This window comes from Amblyomma mixtum, chromosome 1 (assembly GCF_055824585.1).
Source record: "Amblyomma mixtum isolate Tamu chromosome 1, ASM5582458v1, whole genome shotgun sequence".
NCBI classification, from domain to species: domain Eukaryota; kingdom Metazoa; phylum Arthropoda; class Arachnida; order Ixodida; family Ixodidae; genus Amblyomma; species Amblyomma mixtum.
This window is the reverse complement of record NC_143012.1, coordinates 288605204-288617551: the sequence shown is the minus strand read 5'-3', so window position 1 is coordinate 288617551 and position 12348 is coordinate 288605204. Positions and strand designations below refer to the sequence as shown.

Here is a 12348-nt window from a genome sequence, read left to right as displayed (position 1 = left end):
GTAAAGGTAAAGGGCTGGATCAAAAGAAAAAAAAATCGCCAAAAAATATGTCTGAACAGGTCGCGAAGAGAAACGGCATGAATTACACGCTGTCCTGGTTTCCACATCTGGGCACCGTATGTGCTTGTATCTTGTCGCCATAGTAGCAAATGAAGTGAACAAGCGACAACCTCGCGTATTCCCCGTTATAGTGTGTCGTGCGCTTACACGCAGACGTCAAATAAGGGCACTGCATATTCTCGGCAAGCTGACCTAGCTTTGGCTACGGGCGCAAGCCCCAATAAACTGGCTTTTCTCTGCGTCCGTGTACACCGCGAATGTGAATAATTTATATACCATTGCGACATGCTGCGTTATAGAGGTAAGGAGCTGGAACAAAAGAAAAACAAGGGGAAAAGATATACCTGAACATGCCGCTTAGAAAAACTGAGAAATACAAGTAAACAGCAGACTAAAGTCTCGGCAGTTTGCTGTTACGCTGAGCCCTCTTTGCCAGGGTTGTGGTCTTCATCTGTCGGATGTTAGAGGAGCGATTAAGTGCGTCACGATGCTTCGCTTGGGCGGTTCGAAGGGTACTCGGCGGTCGCCGAATCTGCGAAACTGCGCTGCCCTACATCGCTCATCACCTTTCTATAGGTGATGGTACCGCGCGCTGCTGCTAACAGACGAGTTACAAAGCACACGAACTCCTAGCCAACTCTTAAAAAAAAAAAGCTCGCTAAATTTCAATAATTTCACTGAACCCTCGCACCCCACACCCCGCAAAATCGCGTCACCCACTTAATTTCAAATGCGAAACTAGCAGTCTGAGGAGAGAGCCGAGCCGAACAGCCGATCGTTATTCGAAACGTGAAGCTTGTTGCGGAACTCTCATGGCTGAGTTAAGTTCGCTCTAATTTGTTGTCCTCTCGAAACGACGTTTTATTTGCGGTACATCCAAATTCACCACAGTAGGTTGCGAGGGTCTGCGTTTTCTCCCAGTTTTCTTCCGCATGAAGACGTGTCTTCAAGGTTTCCTGCAGCCGAGCTTCCAGTGAACGTCGTGGAGTTTCGGCGGCTTATTGGTTTTAGCTTACTTTCTTCTTTATCTTGTTTTGTACTTGCACAGCTATGCTTACAGAGGTGTCCGGTGGTGTCCTCTAAGCTTCGGCAGCGTCTGTAAGCGAAGCAGGCGGTCGCGTTACACCGCATTGACGAACCGTCGAGCGGCAGTGCCAGTCTGCGGCCAGACTGGAGCGGCTACACTCTAAACACAAATACGCCTGTCATCATCATCATCATCATCAGCCTGACTACACCCACCGCAGGGCAAAGACCTCTCCCATGTCTCTCCAATTAACCCTGTCCTTTGCCAGTTGCGGCCACCGTATCCCTGCATGGGAGTACAAAGGAAGTAAGCTGTCCCCTAGCGCACGCCCTTTTTATTGAAGAGAGTACACTAGGACACGTTCCTTTCTGGTTAGAGTGTAGCGTGCCTCGATAGACCACTCCGGCCGCAGTCAATGCAACAGCGTTGAACTGGTTTCTCTGTGCGATACAGCGGTGCGCGTTCCTCGCTCTATGTGCTGCTTTCCAGATTTTTTTTTTTCAGCAACAACTGTTAAGGGCACGTTTCCCTGTTCTCCGGCTTTGGCGTTGTTGTTGACGTAATACTTGCTCCACACTGGTTGGTCAGGAAGCAATGATGTCACGCGTGACGTCACTGCAACTACAACTCATTAAACTGACGGGTCTGAGTGCAGTGAAGTCAGCGATACGCCATTTCAACGCGCTACGCTGTGTTGTCTAAACAGTGACGTCATGAATGACAGCATAGTGACATCCCTACATCTACTAAGGAAGAAGACAAATAACAGTAAATAACCATTGCATTCACCACGAGCTGTCGCTGAATCTCGCGTTACATAGGGGCAACCATCCCGAGTTTTTTTTTTGTTTTTTTTGCTGACTAACTCTCATATATGCAAAAAAGAGTAAATACTGTGGTGCTTGTTTATTGTCTAGCCATATTACCGTCTTACGGCTATGCGTGTATGATGGGAGTTAATAGATTCGGTATAGTTTTAGTGAGGTCAGCATTGCCCGTGATCACCTTAGGGCCAATGAGAACGCCATCCTTAGCTGCTGCCGCCGCTGACAAATGATACGTGCACATGGTGGTCGTGTGATGGTCTGACTCCTATAGAAAGGGTGCTCTCGATGCTGGGATACAAGCATTACACCTTCGCTTTTGGGGTTTCTTATCGATCGCGGTTTGTGGTACTTCCGGGCCCACGACAAGGCACACACCTTCAAAAAGCATCTCTGCTAGAAAGAAGTACCGAGCCACATGCTAGGAGTGGATTCCGGCATGCAGTCTAGAGGGATCTCAAGAGGCCCAGGTTCTCCCTGCGCTCTTTCCAGGGAACCCGGGCTAACGCCGGACCTGGGTACAGCTACCGACACACTCTCAAAGCAGTCTGAGAACAACAGGCGGCTGACCTCGTGACTGCTTTGTAGTGGGCATGCTAGCAGCCAGCCAAAGCTTGACGTTAGACTGCCGCTGTATGCGACTACGGAAAAAGAAAAAAAAGGAAACATTCTTACGTAAGCAAGTGCTGCTTTCGTTCCGGGCATTCCATCACAGACACAGCCGTGGATATTTCGGGGATGGGGCTGAGACGCTGTAGGAGCACAGAGAAATATTTCAGAAGAGCGTGCTGTTGAGCAGGTTGGCTTTGCATGATATAAAATGGTGGGCGCAAAATTTAGACAAGGACCGAGAAGAAACACACACGACGACTGACAGCGCTACTACCAACTGTTTAATGGGGTGTGACACACGGAATATGAAGCAAAAAAAAAAAACGAGCATGCGCAAAGACAGTGGAGAGACACACGTTATGCAACCACGTTTCGATTATGGCAAAAAAGAATTAAGATAAGCACATTCGGCGGCATAAATCTACAAAGAAGCATCATTCGCGCAGCGATCAGATAGCCTTTTAATGTGGAAGGCCTCCGGCACAAGCCTAGCTTTTACATTAGCGCTCCTGCCTAGAATCTTGGTGTTGTCAAATCTAGCCCTACACGTGCTGACACAGGAAGAAAAGTGCCGTACAAGATTTGACGTTCTGTCGTTATGTTCTAAAATTTTCTCATGCTCCCGTAGGCACATTTCTCATGCTCCCGTACGGCTCCCGTAAAGACGTTTATCCTCTGCCTCGCATTGATGACTGCTTGGACCTAATGCGCCGGCCACGCCACATGCTTCTCATCGCTCGACTTACGCAGTGGCTATTGGAAAATAGAGGTGGACGAATGAGACCGGCAAAGACAGCCTTTATTATCCCTGACGGCTTGTACGAATTGCAGTGCTCCCTTTCAACCTGCGCTCGGCTTCTGCAACCTTCCAGCAATGATGGTATTCGATCTGAAATGGCAGTCCTGTCTCGTGTACCTGGATAATGTGAATTTCTTCGACACGTTCGAAGAGCACCTGGGGCGCCTACACGCTGTTTTCGAAGCGATTCATTCGGCCGGTCTCTCTCTCAAGCCCAAAAAGTGTCACCTCGCTTTCCAAGGGCTAAGGTTTCTGGGCCTCATCGTGAGCGCTAAGAGGGTTCGCCCAGACCCCGATAACACAGTCGCTGCAGTCTTCCCCATCGCATCCGATAAGCGAAGTGTGCGCCGCTTTCTGTGTATATGCGCCTATCATCGGCGTTTATGCGTTTTCTCCCAGATAGCTGAGCCTCCCAAAAGATGAAGTGTTCTTCTGGGGCCAGGAACAACACTTCAGGCCTTCGAAGACCTCCGAATTCGTCTCCAAATATACGCCCACTTCGGCGAGCCAGCTGACACAGAACAGATGCAAGTAACGTCGGCATCGGTGCGGTCCTTGCGCAGTGGCAGGATGGTCTCAGACGCGCAATCGCTTACGCAAGCCGCGCCTTATCATGATCCGAGGCGAACTGTTCCACCATCGAAAAGTAATGCCTATCGTGTCGGCAGTGAGGAAATTTCGCCGTATTTGTATGGTCGCCCTTTCCGAGTAGCCAGCGACCGCCACTGACTGTGTTGGCAGAGGGATACGCCAAAAATACTAAAGGCCTCAGCTTGCTGCTGTTGTGACGCGTTACGTCAGAACCTGCCGCGAGTACCAGCGTCGCAAGACGCATTTCCGGGGTCCTTGCTGGGTAAACGCTACATTGCGGTCGCCACCGACTATCTCAGCCGATACTGTGATACAAAGGCTCTTCCCCTTGATACCACTGCTGAAACTGCCATCTTATTCATTCAGAACATTGCGCTTCGTCACGATGCGCCTACGATCGTTTTAACTGACACGAGAACAGCGTTTACCTCGGCACTTACGCAGGTGGTTATGCGACTGAGTGGCACAGGCCATCGCAAAGCAACCGCGCCACCCTCAAACGAATGGACTCACCGAACGGCTCAATAGGATGATCGCCGACATGATTTCAATGTGTGTCAACGCGGACCATCGAAACTGGAACGCGATACTCTCTTACGTCACCTTCGCATATATTACTGCGATCCAAGAAACGACGCGCATCACTCTGCTTTCTTTATTGCATGGTTGTGAAGCCATGTACATGCTGGACGTATACTGCTGCTTTCAGATACAGCAGTTCGTTAGTCACGCCGAGGCCACCCGCCTACTTTCTCCACGGCGAATCCGGCACCAGCAAGCAAACGACGCTCGCTGCTATAACCTCCGCCACAGAGATTTGAGTTACCAGCCGAGTGAGCAAGTCTGGATGCGGAGCGTAATCCGCCTGCGATGGCGCTCCGTTAGGCTTCTTCGCCGATACTTCGGCCCATACCAGGTACTCCGCCAACTCAGCGAGCTAAACTACAAAGTTGTCTTCAAGGAACTGTTCACTCCTCTAGACGGCCCACGTCTGAAGTTGTTCACATCACCAGGATGAAGCCGTACCACGCTCATTAGCACAACAATCGCGTCTACACCAAGCGCAATGGTAACATTCCGTTCTGCCGAGTCTTTCAAAAGAGGGGAGTAATATGCCACACTACTGACTACTCTAGTGGCGCCGTCACGCGGCTGAACAGTATTATCAGGCAGTAGGCTAGCCTTGGGCATGCTACGGGCAAGCGGTTTTTCGTTTTTCCTTCTCGCGAGCTCCCCAGCTGCTGCCTTACGCGTCCCAGCACGTCTCAGTAAGCCTTCCCTGTGTATGTCTACCGTTTTTCGGTTTGTCTACCGTTTGTCGGTACGAGGGTGAACTAAGTGACAGGCACATGAAGGAGTTCAACGCTGGCTTCCCCTCTGCTTCCCTCCCTCCCATCTGTAGCGAAGTTTCGGTGGGTATAGCCAGGTTGCGTTGACGTCACAAGGTCACGTGAACTAGGCGGCTCACCTGCCACCCAGGAGGTTGGAACCGAGCTCTTCCAGGCCGCGGAGGGGACCAGACAGACAACGATGGGGAGGATGCCGCCTGCCCACCATGACAGGTGGGCCACCTGTCAGAAGCAGTCTTCAGACAGACAACGGCTCTTCGGCGGAATGGAAGCTTTTGTGCTAGCGCACTAAAACGCCTGTTGAGTAAATAGTTGTGTTTGTCCCATCTGACCAAAACCCACCGTGGTGCCCGGCTTATCTCGCTACGCGGTTTGGGGGTCACAACTCCGAGTGCTAGGGCTGGCAAAGAGGTGCTAGAAGGCAACTACAGTGCCTAAAGGCCATTTAGCGTCACAACAAAGAGAACTCTAATAAGCTATATTGGTGCATTTTTCAGTAAAAATCAGTTGCTATAGCTAAGCGCTCGTCTGTCGTCCTCCCTTTCCTGTGTTCCGTGTTTCCCACATAGCGGTTTGTGTTTCTATGGGCCTTTTTTCCGATTTTTCTGAATTGAAACCTCAAGTCCTCAACGGCAATGCAGCAAATAAAGTGCGCTCTTTTAGCACTGACTGACATGAATCGCGAGCAGTGTGACAGCCGGGACATAAGGAAAGGAATTTTTCTCGCATAAGGCAACCGTACGAGAGTCTATACTCTTACACATGACTACGCCTTTATGAGATTAAAAATGGAGGGAGCTGTCCTGAATAGCACACTCAGTTTTATAAAAGGGAGTGCGCTGGGGGACAGCTTACACCCTTTTTACTCCTTTGTGTTTAGGGTGTACAGTCCGCCCGTCCCGTCCTCTGACTTGTCTTATGCGCGCATATCCCCTCGGTTAAACAGGAAGAATGCACACACATACTGTCCCGTCAGCCAATCCACGCACCTGTTCGGCAGAGGGCAGGAGGTGCTGACGGCGTCCGCCGCTCTCTTCTGGCTCCTCTGCCGCAGGGTGTTCAGCCGGATGTCGGAGCAGCGCAGCATGATCTGGTGGCGCTGCAGTTCCTCCTCGAGCTTGCGGACGTGCATCGCCTGTGCCCGCATTTGGCCCTCGCGCCGCCGCAGCTCATCCTTGAAGGCGGCCGCCTCGCGGGCCACGCGGTTGCGTAGCTCCCTGGCAAACATTCCGCGCATTATTGCCCCGGCTGTCAAAAATGACTGGCCCATTCGAGATGACATAAGTGGCTCAGGACCCATTCACACTTATGTATCGAAGGGCGTGCGACCGGCTGTTGCTTGCGACCAAGGAGCTGCCTTGGCAGTGTCGATGTTCACACTGGCAAGGTCTGGTTTGATTTGGTTTGGTGTATGGGGTTTAACGTCCCAAAGCGACTCAGGCTATGAGAGACGCCGTAGTGAAGGGCTCCGGAAATTTCAACCACCTGGGGTTCTTTAACGTGCACTGACATCGCACAGTACACGGGCCTCTAGAATTTCGCCTCCATCGAAATTCAACCGCCGCGGCCGGGATCGAACCCGCGTCTTTCGGGTCACCAGCCGACCACCATAACCACTGAGCCAGCGCGGCGGACCACTGGCAAGGGCAACATCCGGAACGAGACCTGTCGGTCTTGTAGTTTTGGCTGTTACGCCTTTGCAACCAGAAGCCGGATGTGGAACAAGCTTTTCCGCTCACTTCCGAGGAAACAATGATTGGTGAGCGGTTCGCGCATCTCGCGACTCAAGATCGCAAGGCTGAAAAATCGAGCAGCGTGCGGCTGGCCTGCGGCTGTTTTTTCGCAAGTGTAAACGGGTCTTATCGAAAGGCGTCCTGTATAACAAGACCCACCGCGGTGGCTTAGTGCGTACGGCGTTAGGCTGCTGGTCCCAAGCTCACGGGATACAATCCGGCCGCGTTTGGGTGGAGGCGAATTGCGAAAGACGCCCTTGTACTGTGCGATCTGTCAGCTCACGTTACGATCCCCAGGTGACCGAATCTGGGGCCCTCCACTACGGCGTCTCTCGTGTGGCCCATGGATGACCAGCTTTGGGACGTTAAACTCTACACATAATACTACACAACAGAAGGCTTCGTCTGATTTCGATCAGCTTGTGGCCATTAAGCGTGGATTACGAGCGTTTTTATGCACCACGAGGCTGTATTTCCTGCAATTGTGGCATTTGACCAACGCGCGCAAGAGACAAGTAGATCGCGCAGTTCCGCCAGCGCCTGCCTGCCGACACCTGCGGCAACCTGAGACGTTGTGCTTCAGCATCTCCTCCTTTTCCTTTTTTGTAGTCCCCAGAAAACGCTTTTACCGCTCTATTTTTCTTCCTAACCGCCAAAGGTTGGAACGGCTTTCCCCGCAACATCACTGCTGTAACACCTGTCCATTTTCGTTTTACAACCTTGTTCTGTTCAGTCTTTACTTACCAATATTTCTTCACTGTCTAGCTGCGCCCACCTCGTATGTAATGCCCCCATATGGCGGATCTTTAAATCATGAATTGAACTGAACGGCTGAGATACAGCTGCTAGGTTTTGTCACAGAGCATTTTCCGGCAGAAATGAGGTTTAACTCATGAAATTTGTTCGGAATGAAAATGTCGGGTAATACCAAATTTTGCTCGAAATCTAAGAGCCCTACAAGTGCGCTGTACATTTTTTTTCTTTTTAGAGCGAGAGTTCTACTCCTCTGGGTACAACTTCCGGTTTTGATGTGGATGAGGCGGTGACCATGTGGTTCTATTTCTCTCGTCCCGTCCTTTTTGCGCAGTTATCTCATTTGTTTTCATGATGACCTTCAATGTCTCACAAAGTCAATCCGAACTTCACTGCATGGCGGTATATGGCCCAAACTATTGTAGTATGACTACGTGATCATATGACTATGACCATTTGGGTACCTGACCTTGACCTTCGACCTTGACATTTTATTTGAGACAGTGGGCCCCACATTGACTATGACCTTCAATGCCTCACGAAGCCAAACCGAACTAAACTGCCTGGTGGTGTGGCCCAAGCTATGGTAGTATGGCAATGTGATCATATGACTATGACCATTGGGTACCTGGCCTTGACATTTGATTTGAGACAGTGGAGACCATGCTTAACAGAGCTTTCGCTCGTATAACTAGGCTCAAGTCACATTGTACCACAGCCATTTTTTTTTAATGAGGCACGGCTCGTGAAACTATCAAAATTTGAGGAACACGCCGCGACGAAGGTGGAACAACAAACACTCTTAAAAAAAGAAGTTAGTGAAAAGGTAGTAAGTGCAGCAGTTACTAACTCTGACTTCGTTTTACTACTTTTTAGCAGTTATTTACTACCCTCTTCAACGTATAGTTAGTAAAAGTAGCCCTTGCTGCCTTTTTAACTTTTTACTAACTATGGTCGCTAGTTACTACCCAGTAAGTAACCGTTCCTTTAACCCTAAAATAAAGTCAAAGAATATAAACTGACAGATTGTCGTGCTAATAAATTGGTTTTGTAATTAAACATTTCTGCAGGGCATATGGTTAGGTAGACTAAGCTGTTTGTACAATCTCAACTTAATAATTAACGCTGGTATTTTAGCTCAACTGGTAAGAGCCACTAGCCCGTAAATGAGAGTCTGATTTACGGAGTATATAAGACCGAAAAAGATTTCCCTGCATGTGCACGCGCAGTGCGCGAGCGTGACTATTACTGGTTTGTGCTTTTCCTGCACTCTGAACCTTTTTGTGCCCATGGTAAGGTTGTTGATGACATCACCTCGCATAATTTCGACGTGTAATGCGCAATAAGCTTAAACCTAAGAGAGTGATTTACGGCCAGCACGCTCTGATAGATCTGTCTGGATTCCGGAATTAGTAAAATTGACTGTGAAGCTTTTTCATTTTTCGAGTACGCATAAATTTGGCAAGCCACGCCAGCACACCGCACGATGAATCTAGCAACATATGCGCGTTTATAAATTTTCTTAGTAAATACTACTAACTTCCCGTTACTAACTGCAGGTAGCGGCCGTTACTAACTCAATGGTTTACGAACTGTTACTATAGTCGGATATAACTTAAGAACGAAGCGGCTTTTCTCCGTCAAAGGACCCCTCTCCGGCCAATGGCGTCGGCCGATTCTCATGAGAGTGGCAGATGAAAGGGGATAGTCACCCCCTCCAAGGTCGGGGATAGACCCCTCTCTCCATTGTGGCACCGCTCCCTGCATTGTCACCCTAGCAGGGTCATGAGAATCGGCCCACGCCATTGGCCGGAGGCGGGGGGGGGGGGGGGGGGGGGGCGGAGGGGGTAGTAACAGATGTGACAACCTTGTCACCAGTTACTACCCCAAAAGTTAGTAAGTACTGCTACCTTTTTTTCTAGGAGTGAAGGCGTACGTGCGTCCAATGCCACGTGGGCACAGCCCATGGCTTTCCGATATTGTTTTCATATGTTTTTATTCATGTTGCTGCGCCTACGTCTGGCGAGTGCGTCCCGTCCATGCCTTGGAGCGTCCTCCTTGCCATGGCGTGGGCGAACTCTCACTCGCATAACCGTGCCGGTGAGACGGACGCCCTAAAGATTCCCTCGCACAGTCCTTCCGAGGAACCCCTCGTTTGTTGCTGGCCGGCGTTATTTCTTTGAACAGCAAAAAATTAAAGGGGCGCTTAGGTATACCTTACGCGTTTTCAATGCGTAACGTTAGAAGCCTTCGTGCATTATGTTGCGATTTTAGTAGCTGAGAAGTTTCTACTTGTCGGAATGCTGCTGCTTTTTCTTTCAGCTATAGGGCTGCGTAGCCAGGTGTGGCGTTTATGTGAACTTGCAGAGGAGCACCATGAGGCAGAGAGGAGACTGAGCTCTTTGTAGCGATTTATTTTAGGTACGAAAGAGCGTGGACCTTGAAGGGATTTGATCTCGACTAAAGGTGTATTTAGACGGCCTGGTCCCTCTCCAAGGATCGGAACCCACCAACCCAAGGATGTCATTCGCCGTCCTCTTTTAAGACAACGAGCATGGCGTTATGGTAGGTGAAGTAATCGACATCTTGGATTGCTTCTAGCCTTTTAGTTTGTGTGTGTGTGTGTGTGGGGGGGGGGGGGGGGGAATCTTCCCGTGGCAGCAACTTTCCGGCTTATCCATCCACTTTTCCACCGGCCAATCATGCCAGGTGCATCTTCCGTGCACATAACCTTGCATACGCCGGCACCGGCCGGTGCTCACAATGTGGCGCCTAATGATAACGCATTAATAACTGCAATTTCAGTCAGCTTGTGACGCATTCCTTTGTTCTCAAGAGCGCGGCCCGCCATGAATGATCGGCTTGCGCTCTAGTGCGCTCGCGGTTACGAGGCGCGGTGGAGGTGCGACTTTCCGCCGCGAAGGGCACACATTTATCCGTTAACAAGCCGACCAAAGCGTTCTGACGCGCCCACAGCTGCTTCCATTATCATAATCTGCATTTTGGAGCTTCATCACTTTGTATGGAGAGGTGTAAAGCGGAAGACTGGGCTAGTTGGTTTGCCATAATTAAGGAGCAGCGCACCAGAAAATCAGAGAGGAAGAAGGGACAAGCGCTGACCCTCTACTGTCTTTTCTTCCTGTCTGTTTGTCTGGTGCGCTGCTCCTTAATTATGGAGAGGAGCGATAGCTTCTGAACACGGCAGGCTACGCCTTGATTCAAGCAAAACACAACTGCGCCCGTAAGGCATGTTCAGTACCGTCTTTGCCATAAGTAACCGGGCACAGGTGGTTTGTTTCTTGGCCGCGTAACGGAGCAAGAACCTGTTGCTCGGTTACTTTTGGCAAAGGGGATACATGCAGGGTCCGTCCTCTAGAAGAGGCGTGGGCCTGCGGGCATTCCCTCACCTTTCCTTGGAGTCGAGGGCATGCTGGAGGGCTGCGTTCTCCCTACGAAGCTGCCGTTTGTCCCTCACCTCTTCTCTCATGGTCCTCAGGTCAGCCCTGAGGTGGCAGTTCTCTCGCAGCGAGCCCGCGTACTTGGCGTTGTACGTTCGCGCGATGCTTTGCGCGCGTTGCAGATTGGATCGAAGTTCGTCGGCCACTGCTTCCTGCCTCCTGCCGACGACTTCGGCCTCGGCGAGCCTCGCCCTGGCATCGGCCAGTTGCAGCCGCAGTGCCTGCAACTCGTCGCCGCCGGCAGGGAGCGCGTTGTCTCCCGTGTCCAGGAAGAGCCGGATGACGCGGTCCGGGCGGAGCTGCTTCCGACAGGTCGGGCAACTCCTGGACTTTTGCAGCCAGCGCAGCAGGCAGGCCTCGTGGAAGACATGGCCGCATTCGGTCGCGCTCACTGCGCCGACGCTGTGACCGATGCTCGCGTCGCTGTCGTCGCTGCCGCTGGCCAGGATGCTGCCCAGGCATATGCTGCAGGCCGTCCGCATGGCTGAGTCGAGTGGCTGCACCCGGGGCTTCCGGTGCAGTCAGCAACGGCCAGCGGGGCGGTCAGCAGCGGTGCACCGAGAGCCGAGCGTGCCCGCCAGTTTGAAATAGCGCGACGCCACGCGCCCCGTGAGCCCCCCAACTGGTCTTTGTCGTCGTTTGTGCGGACAGCGCGGTGCTTGTTTACTGGGTCGCCTGCCTTACACTACCGACTGGACCCTATACACTGAGGCTTTCTATTCATCTGGCACGAAGCTGTACCATCCTGGAGGCATTAAAGGCCGAATAATGTCACGGAGGCTCGATTAAAAGACTTTGCGCCTCAAGGTTGGTTGCCTTTGAGCCAGGCTTGTAGCCAGGAATTTGTCTTTGCGGGAGGGGGGCAGGATCATTAGGGGCAGGACCCTAGGGGCAGGACCCTATACACTGAGGCTTTCTATTCATCTGGCACGAAGCTGTACCATCCTGGAGGCATTAAAGGCCGAATAATGTCACGGAGGCTCGATTAAAAGACTTTGCGCCTCAAGGTTGGTTGCCTTTGAGCCAGGCTTGTAGCCAGGAATTTGTCTTTGCGGGAGGGGGGCAGGATCATTTCTTGTATTGAGAGAGGGAAGGGGGCTGGCTGTGTTAGGTTAGAGCTTGATTCACATATTATGAGCTTA

At 51.2% G+C, this 12348-nt stretch overlaps 1 protein-coding gene across 1 annotated transcript; it reads right to left on the bottom strand.

Annotated features, from left to right (window-relative positions):
* Nucleotides 1-1044: 1044 nt before the first annotated feature.
* LOC149371990 (uncharacterized) lies at nucleotides 1045-11765 on the bottom strand. Its single transcript, XM_089585552.1, has 4 exons — nucleotides 11156-11765; nucleotides 6252-6479; nucleotides 2587-2663; nucleotides 1045-1156 (listed from the first exon to the last, which is right to left on the bottom strand). Exons 1-3 carry the CDS (start codon nucleotides 11686-11688, stop codon nucleotides 2621-2623), a joined length of 804 nt encoding a protein of 267 aa, XP_089441678.1. The 5' UTR covers nucleotides 11689-11765; the 3' UTR covers nucleotides 1045-1156; nucleotides 2587-2620.
* Between the last annotated feature and the right edge of the window lie 583 nt (nucleotides 11766-12348).

Excerpts from the sequence above, each read along its gene's own strand:
- LOC149371990 (XM_089585552.1), bottom strand. The coding sequence starts at position 11,688 with ATGCGGACGGCCTGCAGCATATGCCTGGGCAGCATCCTGGCCAGCGGC. Across the intron at positions 6,480-11,155 it reads GCCCTCGACTCCAAGGAAAG|GGAGCTACGCAACCGCGTGG; the intron begins GTGAGGGAATGC and ends AATGTTTGCCAG. Across the intron at positions 2,664-6,251 it reads TCCTGCCCTCTGCCGAACAG|CGTCTCAGCCCCATCCCCGA; the intron begins GTGCGTGGATTG and ends GTGCTCCTACAG.